This window comes from Pelophylax lessonae (genome assembly GCF_965119305.1).
Source record: "Pelophylax lessonae genome assembly, chromosome: 10".
Lineage (NCBI taxonomy): Eukaryota > Metazoa > Chordata > Amphibia > Anura > Ranidae > Pelophylax > Pelophylax lessonae.
This window is the reverse complement of record NC_138777.1, coordinates 99,928,750-99,940,780: the sequence shown is the minus strand read 5'-3', so window position 1 is coordinate 99,940,780 and position 12,031 is coordinate 99,928,750. Positions and strand designations below refer to the sequence as shown.

Genomic DNA, 12,031 nt, shown 5'->3' with positions numbered 1-12,031 from the left:
CGATCTAACATGTATCCATATAATGGGATGAAATTGTGTGTGTTTTTATGCACTGTGGAGCGGCGGTTTCGGCGCCAAACGACGCCATTTTACCGGCGCCCGCTCCGGCCGCATGGTTTACATGCACGGCGGCCATTTTCTTGTAGCCTCCATAGGCTTACATAGAGCGCCCTGGCAGCATCACTTCCTTTTTCCTGGAACACCGGTCGAGGCAGCAGCAGCAGCGGGGTCTCCTCAGGTTTTATCCTTCTATTCCTGTTGTCCATTGCCTGTATTCAGTCTGTATATTCCCTGTGGGGGTCTCATTGTGCCTGAGTGTGTGCGGTGGGCTGCGCTTACCGCGCTTGCTGAAAGGGGGCAGTTAACCCTTGGTTGTCTGGCGTACAGGGGCAATGGATTCTCAGGAGGGCAAGTTTCCCACAGTATTGGTGGAAAGCCAGGGGACCGCTGTTTCCCCCCCAGGGGGGGATTTAGCCACTATTGTGGCTGGCCTTGCTGCCCAGGTGCAAATGCTGGTGGCTGCTCAATCTACTAAACGGCCCAGAGTTACTCTGTCCTCCGATTCTGAGGGTGAAGGTGATGGGGCTGTTCTGGCAGGGACCTCCCTATCGGGGTCCCGCTCCTCTCTTGATCTGGTGGGGTCTGAGGTAGAGGCTGAGGTTGAGGGGGTTGCTAATTCTCCCCCTGGCTCGCCTGAAGAGCTTGCAATCATGGATGAGTTGATTGCTTCCATTAAGCAGACGCTACGTTTGCAGGACGAAGTGTGTCCCCCCGCTGCCTTGGCGGCTTATGGGACGCAGAGAAAACGCAGGACGCCGCAGGTTTTTCCCTGCAATGCTGATTTTCAGCGCGCGGTAAAGGATCAATGGCGCGATCTGCGCAAACCTTTTGCGGTACCAAGTAAATTCAAGCTGCGTTATCCCTTCTCCCCTGCCACTGATGAACGGTGGTGTGTGCCTCCACCAGTGGATCATGCAATTGCGGTTTTGAACAAAGCCACTGCGATTCCTGCAGAGGGATCCCCTGTTTTCCGTGATGCCACGGATAGGAGACTGGAGTCTCTTGCCCGTCATACTTATTCTGTTACGGGTTCTATGCTTAAAGCTCTATTTGCTTCTCTCATGGCGGCCCAGGCGATCGCAAGTTGGACGCAGATGCTTAGGCGCGTCCTAGTGGCCGATTCGGCCTCGGCGGCGACCCTGGACATGGTGGATCAGATCCACCAGGGTGTCATGTATCTGTGTGATGCGGACCTGGACCTGATTCCGTTGGCTGCACGTGTGCACAGCGTGGCGGTGTTGTCTCGCCGCCTGGTTTGGTTGAAATGTTGGTCGGTGGACCAATCTTCACGTAAAACCTTAGCCAATCTGCCTTATGATGGGTCTCGCCTTTTTGGGGAGTCTCTGGATGTGTTGATTAAGGGGATCACCGGGGGTAAGAGCACTCTCTTGCCCCATTTCCCCAAGGCTAAGGGGGCTTCTGGGAAGAAGCATGCGAATTTTCGGCCCCCTCAGGGGTCCTTTCGTGCCTTTCGGCCGCACTACAAGGGCAAAGCGTTCAAGGGCCAGGGCTCTCAGAAGAAACCCTGGTCTGGAAAACAGAAGTCCGGCCAATCCGGACCTGCGGCCCATAACAGTTCGGCCTGAAGGGGCGCCCTCACCCAGTTTTGGGGTGGGGGGACGCTTGCTCGGTTTTCTTCAGCCCTGGTTGGCCCGTGTGCGGGACAGATGGGTTCTGGAAATCGTTCGATCTGGTTACAAGATCGAGTTTCTCTCTCGGCCAGAGAGCAGATTTTTTCCCTCAAATCTACAACTGTCTCCAGAGCGCCTGCGGGATCTGCACCTGGCGGTGCGGGACCTGAGGACTCAGGGAGTGGTGGTTCCGGTGCCTCATCGGGACAGATTTCGGGGGTTTTATTCCAATCTGTTCACCGTGCCCAGAAAGGAGGGCAAGGTTCGTCCAATTCTGGACTTGAACGCTCTGAACCGCTCTGTGCGGGTTCGCAAGTTCCGCATGGAATCCCTGCGCTCGGTGGTGGCTGCCCTGGTTCCGGGGGAATTCATGGCCTCCATCGATTTGAAGGATGCGTATCTTCACATCCCCATATTCGAGGGTCATCAGAGATACCTTCGATTTGCCATTGCGGAGGATCACTACCAGTTCGTGGCGTTGCCCTTTGGGCTCGCCTCGGCTCCGCGGGTCTTCACCAAGGTGCTGGCACCGGTTCTGGCATTATTGAGAGCCCAGGGCATTTCTGTCCTGGGGTATCTGGACGACATTCTGATTCGGTCTGCGACCAGTCAGGGTCTGGAGAAGGACCTGTCTGTCACGATGCAAACTCTGCAGGAGTTCGGTTGGACGATAAATGTTCCAAAGTCGACGCTGAGTCCGTCGGTTCGTCTTCCCTATCTGGGAATGATACTGGACTCGGTGCAGGCGAAGGTCTTCCTGCCGGAAGACAAACTCAGGACTCTTCAGGAGGAAGTCAGGTCCCTCAGGGACGTTCCGAACTCGTCTCTGCGAACGTGTATGAGATGTCTGGGATTGATGGTCTCGGCTTTCGAGGCGATTCCTTTCGCGCAGTTTCACACGCGGGGTCTCCAGGCGGAGATCTTGTCCAAGTGGGACGGGCGACCTCAATCTCTGGATCTTCAGATCTCGTTGAGTCATCGCACCAGGGAAAACCTTCTGTGGTGGCTCCAGTCCCCGTTGGTGTCCGGGGGCAAGTCGTTTCGTCCGATCTCATGGACGATAATCACCACGGATGCCAGCCTGTCGGGCTGGGGTGGTGTTCTGGGCGTTCTGTCCGCCCAGGGGACCTGGTCGGAGGGGGAGTCTTCCCTCCCGATCAACATTCTGGAATTGCGTGCGATAAGGCTCTGTCTTCATCGCTGGACGGACCGGCTGCAGGGCTGCCCGGTTCGGGTGCAGACGGACAATGCCACGGCGGTGGCCTACATCAACCACCAAGGGGGCACCAGGAGTGCCCGAGCGGCTCGAGAAGTGGCCGACATTCTGTCTTGGGCCGAGACTCATGTCCCGGCGATAACGGCGGTTCACATTCCGGGAGTGGAGAACTGGCAGGCGGACTATCTGAGTCGCCAGACCCTGGATCAGGGGGAATGGTCTCTCCATCCGGCTGTCTTCCAGATGTTGTGCGCGAAGTGGGGTCTTCCAGATGTGGACCTGTTCGCGTCTCGCCTCAACTACAAGGTGAAGAGGTTCGTGGCAAGGACGCGCGACCCTCGGGCAGACGCGTCGGACGCGTTAGTGGCCCCGTGGCATCAGTACAGGCTGATGTACGCGTTTCCACCGATTCAGTTGCTGTCCCGGTTCCTTCGCAGGTTACACTCGGAACGCAGCACGGTGATTCTTGTGGCACCGGACTGGCCTCGCCGGTCCTGGTACGCAGACCTCGTGAATCTGGCGGTCGACGCCCCCTGGCGTCTGCCTCTTCGGGACGATCTACTGTCTCAAGGACCGATTTACCATCCTGCTTTACAGTCGCTGGCTTTGACGGCCTGGCTGTTGAGACCGAGGTCCTGAAGGAGAAGGGTCTCTCTCCAGAGGTTGTTCATACCTTGATCAACGCGAGGAAGTCTTCCTCGGGAAAGGTTTATTACCGTACTTGGAAGGCCTATTTTGCCTGGTGTGAGTCCAGGGGGTTTTCCCCCCGCATGTACTCGGTTTCCCGTGTGCTGTCTTTCCTTCAGACGGGTGTCGATCAGCGTTTGGCGCTGGCTACGATAAAGGGTCAGGTGTCTGCGCTGGCCGTTCTGTTTCAACGTCCCGTGGCTTCCAACTCCTTGGTTGGCACTTTTATTCAGGGTGTGCGGCATCTGGTTCCTCCTAGGAGGGATCCTTTGCCCCCTTGGGACTTGAATCTAGTCCTATCTGTGTTACAACGTGCTCCTTTTGAACAGATCAGGGAGATCTCGTTGTCTATGTTGTCCAAAAAGGTCGCCTTTTTGGTGGCGATCACTTCGGCTCGCAGAGTGTCGGAACTGGCGGCTTTGTCCTGCAAGTCTCCGTACCTGGTTGTTCATTTGGATAAGGTGGTCTTGCGACCTAATCCTTCTTTTCTGCCGAAACGAGTTTCGGAATTCCATCTTAACGAGGATATTGTTTTGCCTTCGTTGTGCACGAAGCCAAAACATCCAAAGGAGGTGAGATTGCATTCTCTGGATGTTGTTCGAGCAATTAGGGTTTACCTTAAATCGACTGAGTCTTTTCGAAAGACGGACTCCTTGTTTGTTCTTCCAGAGGGTCCTCGGAAGGGCATGGCGGCTTCCGCCTCTACCATTGCCAAATGGATCAGGCAGACCATTGAACAGGCCTATGCCTTGCAGGGGAAGGTTCCCCCTGTGCCTGTGAAGGCGCACTCTACTAGATCTCTGAGTACGTCTTGGGCCTGTCGTCATGGGGCTTCTGTAGCCCAGGTGTGTAAGGCGGCGACTTGGTCGACCGTACACACTTTCACAAAATTCTACAAAGTAGATGTTCAGGCATCGGCGGATGCTTCCTTTGGCCGCAAGGTTCTTAGTGCGGCTGTTCCCTAGGGTCCCTTGTTGGGGACTCCTGGCTGTTGGGATAAGTTTTGTATCCCCTGGTTTTTTGTCTTTTCCTGGGTTGTTGCTCCTGTTGAGCACTTATTTTTGCTGTTGCCCAGCTGGTTTCCTTCCTTTGGTAAGGTTCCTTTCTTTGATGTGGAGACTGCGTTGCCTTTCGGCGCGGATGCGTTTCCCACCCCTCATGTTTGCACTGCTTTGGGACGTCCCCATATGTGACGAATATGAAGAGGCGGCGACTGTCGGAGGACGTAAGAGAAAACGGAATTTTTGTAAAATCTTACCTGTAAAATTCCTTTCTCTGAGTCCTCCGACAGTCGCCGCCCCCGCCCCTCTTTTGGGGTTTGATTGTATACTCTACTGCTATTCCACTAAAACTGAGATATGGTTGCAGGAAGTAGGAGGGTATTGACTGAGGGGACCACCCCTTGAGGGTGGGATATGTTAAAGCTTTATTGTTAACATATTCTGTTGCCTAGCTACTCCTTCGGAGCAAAGTCTAATACCCCATATGTGACGAATATGAAGAGGCGGCGACTGTCGGAGGACTCAGAGAAAGGAATTTTACAGGTAAGATTTTACAAAAATTCCGTTATCTTCCCCTAGTAAAAGCACCTCACACAGTATGATAAAACACTTGCAAGGCACACCGTTAACCCTTTGATCGCCCCTGATGTTAACCCCTTTTCAAACCAGTGTCATTAGTACAGTTACAGTGCATGTTTTTAGCACTGATCACTGTATTAGTGTCACTGGTCCCCAAAAAGTGTCAATATGTCCACCCCAATATTGCAGTCCCACTAGAAGTTGCTGATCACCGCCATTACTAGTAAAAAATAATATAAAAATATCCCATAGTTTGTAGACGCTATAACTTTTGCACAAAACCATAAATGTACGCTTATTGGGATTTTGTTTTAACAAAAATATGTAACAGAATACATAAAAAAGGACATGAATTTTATTTGGTTGCAGGACTGCGCAGTTGTTAAAGTAATGCAGTGCCGTATCCCAAAAAATGGTCTGGTCTTGGTGGGGGGGGGGTTAAATCTGCCGGCGCTCAAGTGGTTAAACAAATGTACACACTTTTTAATCATTTGGGAGAATCCAATGTTTTTATAAATCTGAATTCTTTAAATATGGTCTTGTAGTGCAGAGGAATTTTGAATATGATGGGTCTTTGTAAACTGACACCAATTTTATCTGGGCCTTCATGTGTATGCTAGTTATTCCTTAAAATTACACCTCCCAATATGTGGCACCCAGAATCCTGTCATCTTCAGGTTAAGCTGATTAGGTAGATGGCCAGAAATATTGTGGAGACTGCTACTTCCTCTGGTGAAAGAAATGTAAAAAATTGGAATGGCTTAAATGTTAATTGAGATAAAATTTTACACAATAACTTGTGGTAGCAATAGCACACTTAGAATTTGAAGATGCAAGTCCGCATAACATGTTTTTCCATTTGATTGAATGTATTCTGCTAAATATATCCACTTCTGTAGCTGACTGGGAAGCAATAATAAAGCTTCTTTCTGTTAATCATTGTCAGCATTGGTAATTAATTCTTTAAACAATTTGAGCTGATCGCATGACTGTAGTTATTGTAGAATCGTTTATACTGTGTCTAACAAAGTACAGGTGAACATATTGGAATAGCACTGTCTTGCAAATGACAATGATTTTTAAAGCTGAATTCCAGGATTTCTTATTAGTTTTTATTGCATAGTTGCATTGGTCTAACTTGGACCAATCAAGTGTGCATGTGCCATACCTGGGGGGCTGCTGGGAAAGCAGGGAATCATTGTAGTAGTCACCACTACAGCGATGCAGACTTCTGGGTCCCATGTAGTAGCTGTCCTGCTGCATACAGTAACTACTGAGGGGTCAGTCTCTCAGCACTGATGCCATTAACAAAAAACCTTGCATTGTTGGTCTCCCTTCCATGTTCATTCTGATTGTATACTAGGGGTTACAGCTCCCAGCAATTTGTACCTTGCATTTTTTTAATGAATAAGCTTAATAGTGGAAAGTGGTGTACTTCACAGTTAAAGCTCAGCTTTTGCTTTGAGCCGTATTTGTCTAACAATATTAATTTTTTGAAACTTATATTGTCTGATTTTGTATTATGCCATGGTGTGATATCTGCCTCATAGAAATGGCTGAGGAATGATGAATGATTAACTGAGACATGAAGGTTGAGAGAGAAGCTGAACTGAAATGATCTCCAATATTTTTCTATATGGATTTTCCATTTATTGACATACACAGCTCATATTCTTCAGCATAGGGTTATGCTGCCCTCTACAGGAGTAGAACTAGGCCAACAACACAAAAGCTTGGCTACGCCCTGTGGGCCATCCTCAGCTGGCATAACCCCCCTCTCTGCTTATTTTTATTTGCCTAGTTCAGGAGTAGGACCTAGTCTCCCTGCCAGGCCCTAGGTCCTGTTTTTTTTTTTGTCTATTTTTTTGCTGTTTGTTTTTGAATCTCGTTTTTTTCCTGTGGAAATCTTCTAGCAACTGCCAGGCTGAGCGATGGGCTGGACTAATGCAGTTCCAGTGGTCCCCTCAGCCTGGCCAGTGAGCGCATGCAGACATAGCCCCACTGGATGGGGGCTGGCCCACGAGTTCAACGTCGCATTGTCGCATATTAGGTCTTGGCCTGAGTCGCAGCTTCTGCCCGACAGCACCCCCACTTTGGTGGCGAGGAGGTTTTTGTCTTGGAAGTGTTACCCACACACTTCTCTGGGTTGGTAAGTAAAGGCCCCCTCCTCTCCTTTCCTGGTTTTGGTGTGGAGCGCGGGTCCTCCCTGTTGTGGTTGGTCCCTCCTGGGTCCCCCCCCTGGGAGGCATTGAGCTGGCTTGTCTGCCTGTGCTCGGGGGGGGGGGTTGGCCGGTGCCCTGGCTTTGGTGCCTGTGGTTGCGCTGTTTCCCTGTCGCCCTCAGTTAGTCTTCTGTGGGGTGGGTAGCCTTTCTGGGTCCCCTGGGGGGCAGGTGCCTTGGTATCTGCTGGGTTTAGTGCCACGAAGTTGGGCAAGCCGAAAATTTAGGCCGCGGCTTAGCGGCCTACAGGGCAGCACATCCGAAAATTTAGGTCGCGACTTTGCGGCCTACTGGGACATGCGGCTGAAAATGTAGGCCACCCCCCTTCTTGTAGGGCAGCTTTATGGGAGGGAGAACAGAGTCCCAGGCAGGTTTAGCTGCCAGGGTGCTGTGAAGTATCCGCCTTCCCCAGTGGGGGGTAGTCTGTCTGCAGGTTTTCCTGCATTAGCAGCAGGCAGCCCATCTTAGTGGGGTCCGTTCGCGGCCCCCTATGCAGACCTCCTTAAGGGGACCCCATTTCTGGGTTCTCTCGTTGCCCCCCTCCCTTTTTGCAGGCCACAGTCGGCGCCCGCTGAGGGGTGACTTGAGTCGCCGACCCCCTGTGCGGGGTAAGGCTATCGGTAGGCTTAGCGATTTGCACCCTCCGACCTCTTCTGTCTCATCAGATCCAGCATCTGGTACGGTCGCTGCAGATGGTACCACCCTGCGGGTCTGAGTCCACGTTTCCCTGAACCGTCAGACAGTGAGGATGATTCCTGCATGGCTGCTGCGCCACACAAAAGAGGCGCTGGTAGATACATTGATTTCGTCAGTGCAGGAGTCATTTATGTTGGAGGATGCAGCCGAGGCTGCTGCAGCCATATCTGTTCCATTTGTCCCCCATAAACCATCCTGTGCAGTTATGGTTTTCTCTTAATCAGATTATTTTGGCAATTGTGTCTATAAGTGCTGGGTGCATCTAATACAACCCTTGATGGTCCCAAGACACTTTGCTGTCCGTTATCCCTTGAGGGGTCAATTCTGAAGCAGTGGTACCCCTATTTTCAAGGTTGACTAAGGCAACCATGTTTCCAGTGGTAGTCTCCCCGGCTTTTAGGACTCTGGCTGACAGCCGGGCAGAATCTCTAAGGCCCGTTACATGTTTACTATGGCTGGTGCCTTATTGGGGCATGTTTTGGCCTCCAATCGGGTGTCTCAGACAAGGACGGGGTGGGCAACGCTTTTACGTCTGACCATGGGGGTTGACCGGTTTCCACCCTGCCTATGGCGAACTGGCAGACCGGGTTGTCCAGGGTCTGCAGTTTGTCTGAGATGCATCTTTAGATCCAGTTCCTGTGAGTCTCTAAGCTATCCGTCTCGGCAGTGAGCCTTAGGCGTTTTTTTGTGGCTGAAGTGTTGATCTGTGGATCACACCTCCAAGAAGGATCTGACTGAATTGTCTTTTCCTTTCCTTTCCTTTTGAATGAGGACATTGTGCTACCGTCCTTGTGTCTCAGGCCAGCTCATCTCCACGAATGGGCCACGGAAGGGGATTCCTGCTTCCTCTGCTACCTTTTCCAGATGAATCAGGGGGACGGTGACCCAGGCTTATTCGCTTACGGGTCGGGTTCACCCCTTTCCATGTGCTGGCACGTTCTACTCGGCCACTTAATCCTTCTTGGGCCTTCTGTCATCAGGCTTCAGTGGCGCAGGTGTGCATGGCGGCCACTTGGTCATCGGTGCATACTTTTTCAAAGTTTTACAACATGGATGTTTTGGCATCTGCGGTTGCCTCCTTTGGCCGCAAAGTTTTTGCGGGCTGCAAATTAGAGGGTCTGTTTTTCCCTCTTGAGGATGTAATTTAGGTCGGGCTCCTGTTGTTCTAGTTGAGCTACTATTACCTGGATTGGCTTGTGTTTAGCGCCCCCCCCCCCCCATGTTTGGCACTGCTTTGGGACATCCCTATGGTGAAGAATATGGAGCTGTGTCTGTCAATGAACAGAAAAGAAAATAGGATTTTTGTACTCACTGTAAAATCCTTTTCTCTGAGTTCAGTGAGACACAGCACTCACCCTTCTAAGGAGTTTGTATGCTTCTGTTACTGCTTATTACAAAACTGAGTATCTCTGAGCAGAGAGGGGGGTTATGCCAGCTGAGGACAGCCCACAGGGCATAGTCAAACTTTTGTGTTGTCAGCCTAGTCCTACTCCTGTAAACGACAGCATAACCCTATGGTGAAGAATATGGAGCGGTGTCTGTCAATTAGCTCAGAGAAAAGGATTTTACGGTGAGTACAAAAATCCTATTTGTAATCTAATTTGTAGCTGGTTGTATTTTTTTCCCCACCTCTACTAATCGCACAGCATCAAATCGATCTGATTTTGTAAACATATGGCCTTTATCCCTAGGAACACAAGGTGCTTCTAACAGGGACCCCACTACAAAACACAGTGGAGGAACTCTTTAGTCTGCTGCATTTCCTGGAGCCTCTGCGCTTTCCCTCCGAATCTACCTTCATGCAGGAGTTTGGAGACCTCAAGACCGAAGAGCAGGTATCTCATGATGCCCTAAATTTACCTGTTCTCCTATTTCACTTCCATTTTCATGTATATCTTGGGATTCTGGCCCTGAAATGTAACTGCTAATAATACTTTGTAATTTGGTCAGGCTATTAGGAGAAAATTGTCATATATTTGTGGCACAGTAGAAGTTATTGTTTTATTTTTTATTTTTAAAGGTTCAGAAACTTCAGGCTATTCTTAAACCAATGATGCTTCGGAGACTTAAAGAAGATGTGGAGAAAAAATTGGCCCCGAAAGAGGAAACGATTATAGAGGTCGAGCTAACTAACATTCAGAAGAAATATTATAGGGCCATATTGGAGAAGAACTTTGCCTTCTTGTCTAAAGGGGCTGGACAAGCAAATGTTCCCAACCTAGTAAACACCATGATGGAACTGCGTAAATGTTGTAACCACCCATATCTCATCAAAGGTAAGGTTCCCTTGACTTCTCTGAGCTCTGTGTGAAAAGAGACATGGAGAGAACAGTTTTGGAATCTGCATTTGTAAGAATCTGACTCTTTAACCACTTCCCTTCCATTGTACATTTATAAACGTCCTTGGATGGGAAGGGTGATATTTCGGTCATCGCTACAGTAATGATCAAGATATCAACTTTTAGGGCCAGGGATTCTGCACAAAGTAAAAGTGTTTATTAAATAAGGAAGAAATCTGTGTACATCATACTCGCAAACTAATGACTTGTTCAAGTGTGATAAAAAATATACATATACGTGTATGTGTGATATATATATATATATATATATATATATATATCTCAGTCCACCAGAAGCCCATGCAGCATATTCTACTAACTGGAGGCAGTGGTGGGATGTAGTTCTCCAAATGCAGCTGACGCATTTCAAGGGTTACCCCTCTTCCTATATATATCTGTTTGGATGTTCCCTGGATGATATCATTAAGGGTCTTTACAGGGGGGAAGAGTACTCTTCTACCACAGGCTGCCAGGGGCAAGGAGTTTCATCCCAGACATGGGCCTTTTTTCTCAGCTCATAAGCGGCCTTTTCGTTCCTCAGGATCTCAAGACAGGGGATCAAAGTCTGTCAGGACCTCCTCTGGAGGTTCCAAGAGGACCTGGTCTGGTAAGCCAAAAGCGGGTCCTTCCAGACCTGCAGACAAGCCCTCTTCTGCCTGAAGGGGCGCCCTCACCCATATCTGGGTGGGTGGATGTCTTTGCTTCTTTCCGTACCCATGGACCTCCCTGATTCAAGACAGAGGTGGGTCCACGAGCTGATTCGGTCCGGCTACAAGATCAAGGTTTTGGTCTTATCTTCCAGAGAGGTTCTTTCTTTCCAACCTGCATTTGTCCCCAGACTGCCTGCGGGATTTCTTCGGGGCCGCGCAAGACTTTTGCTACTACAAGGGGTGATTGTACTGGTTCCAAAAACAGAAAGTTTTTAAGGTTTTTATTTAAATTTGTTTACAGTTCCTAGGAAGGAAGGCAAGGTACATCCAATCCTGGACCTCAAGTCTCTGGACCGCTTTGTGCGGATATAGAAGTTCCGAATAGGGTCCATTCATACGGTAGTGGCATCCCTACATCAAGGGGATCTTCTGGCCTCTATCGAGATCAAGGACGCTTACCTTCATATTCCAATATATGTCTGTCATCAGCACTTCTGCTTTGCCGTGGGCGAGGAGCATTATCAATTTGTGGCATTACCCTTTGGTCTCGCCTCAGCTCCTTGGATCTCCCCGAAAGTGTTGGCCCCGATGTTAGCATTGTTGCACCAGTGAGGGATTGCGGTACTGGGGTACCTGGACGATCTTCTTCTGCGAGCAGAGTCTCCGACTGCTCTAACAGGCTACCTGGAGATCACTGTGCAGATTCTGCAGGAGTATGGTTGGAAGTTGAATTTCCAAAAATCTGCTCTGGTTCCGTCCACCTAGTTGGACTATCTGAGTCTGACTCTGAACTCGGCCTCAGTCAGGGTTTTTCTCCCAAAGGACAAGCTCCAAAAGCTGCAGGATGCGATTCGGCTCCTGTTGTCCAGCAGTTGGTCATCTCTTAGGACTTGCATGCGGGTGCTGGGCCTAATGGTGCCTACATTTGAGGCAGTTACGTTTTGCACAGTCCC

General features: G+C 49.9%; 1 protein-coding gene across 1 annotated transcript in view; it reads left to right on the top strand.

Annotated features, from left to right (window-relative positions):
• The window catches only part of CHD9 (chromodomain helicase DNA binding protein 9), a 388,013-nt gene that overhangs the window by 264,308 nt on the left and 111,674 nt on the right, over positions 1 to 12,031 (top strand). The window contains exons 14-15 of the mRNA XM_082270937.1: positions 9,781 to 9,924; positions 10,110 to 10,365. Coding sequence (XP_082127063.1) covers positions 9,781 to 9,924; positions 10,110 to 10,365 — 400 coding nt within the window. The remainder of the gene's footprint in view (positions 1 to 9,780; positions 9,925 to 10,109; positions 10,366 to 12,031) is intronic.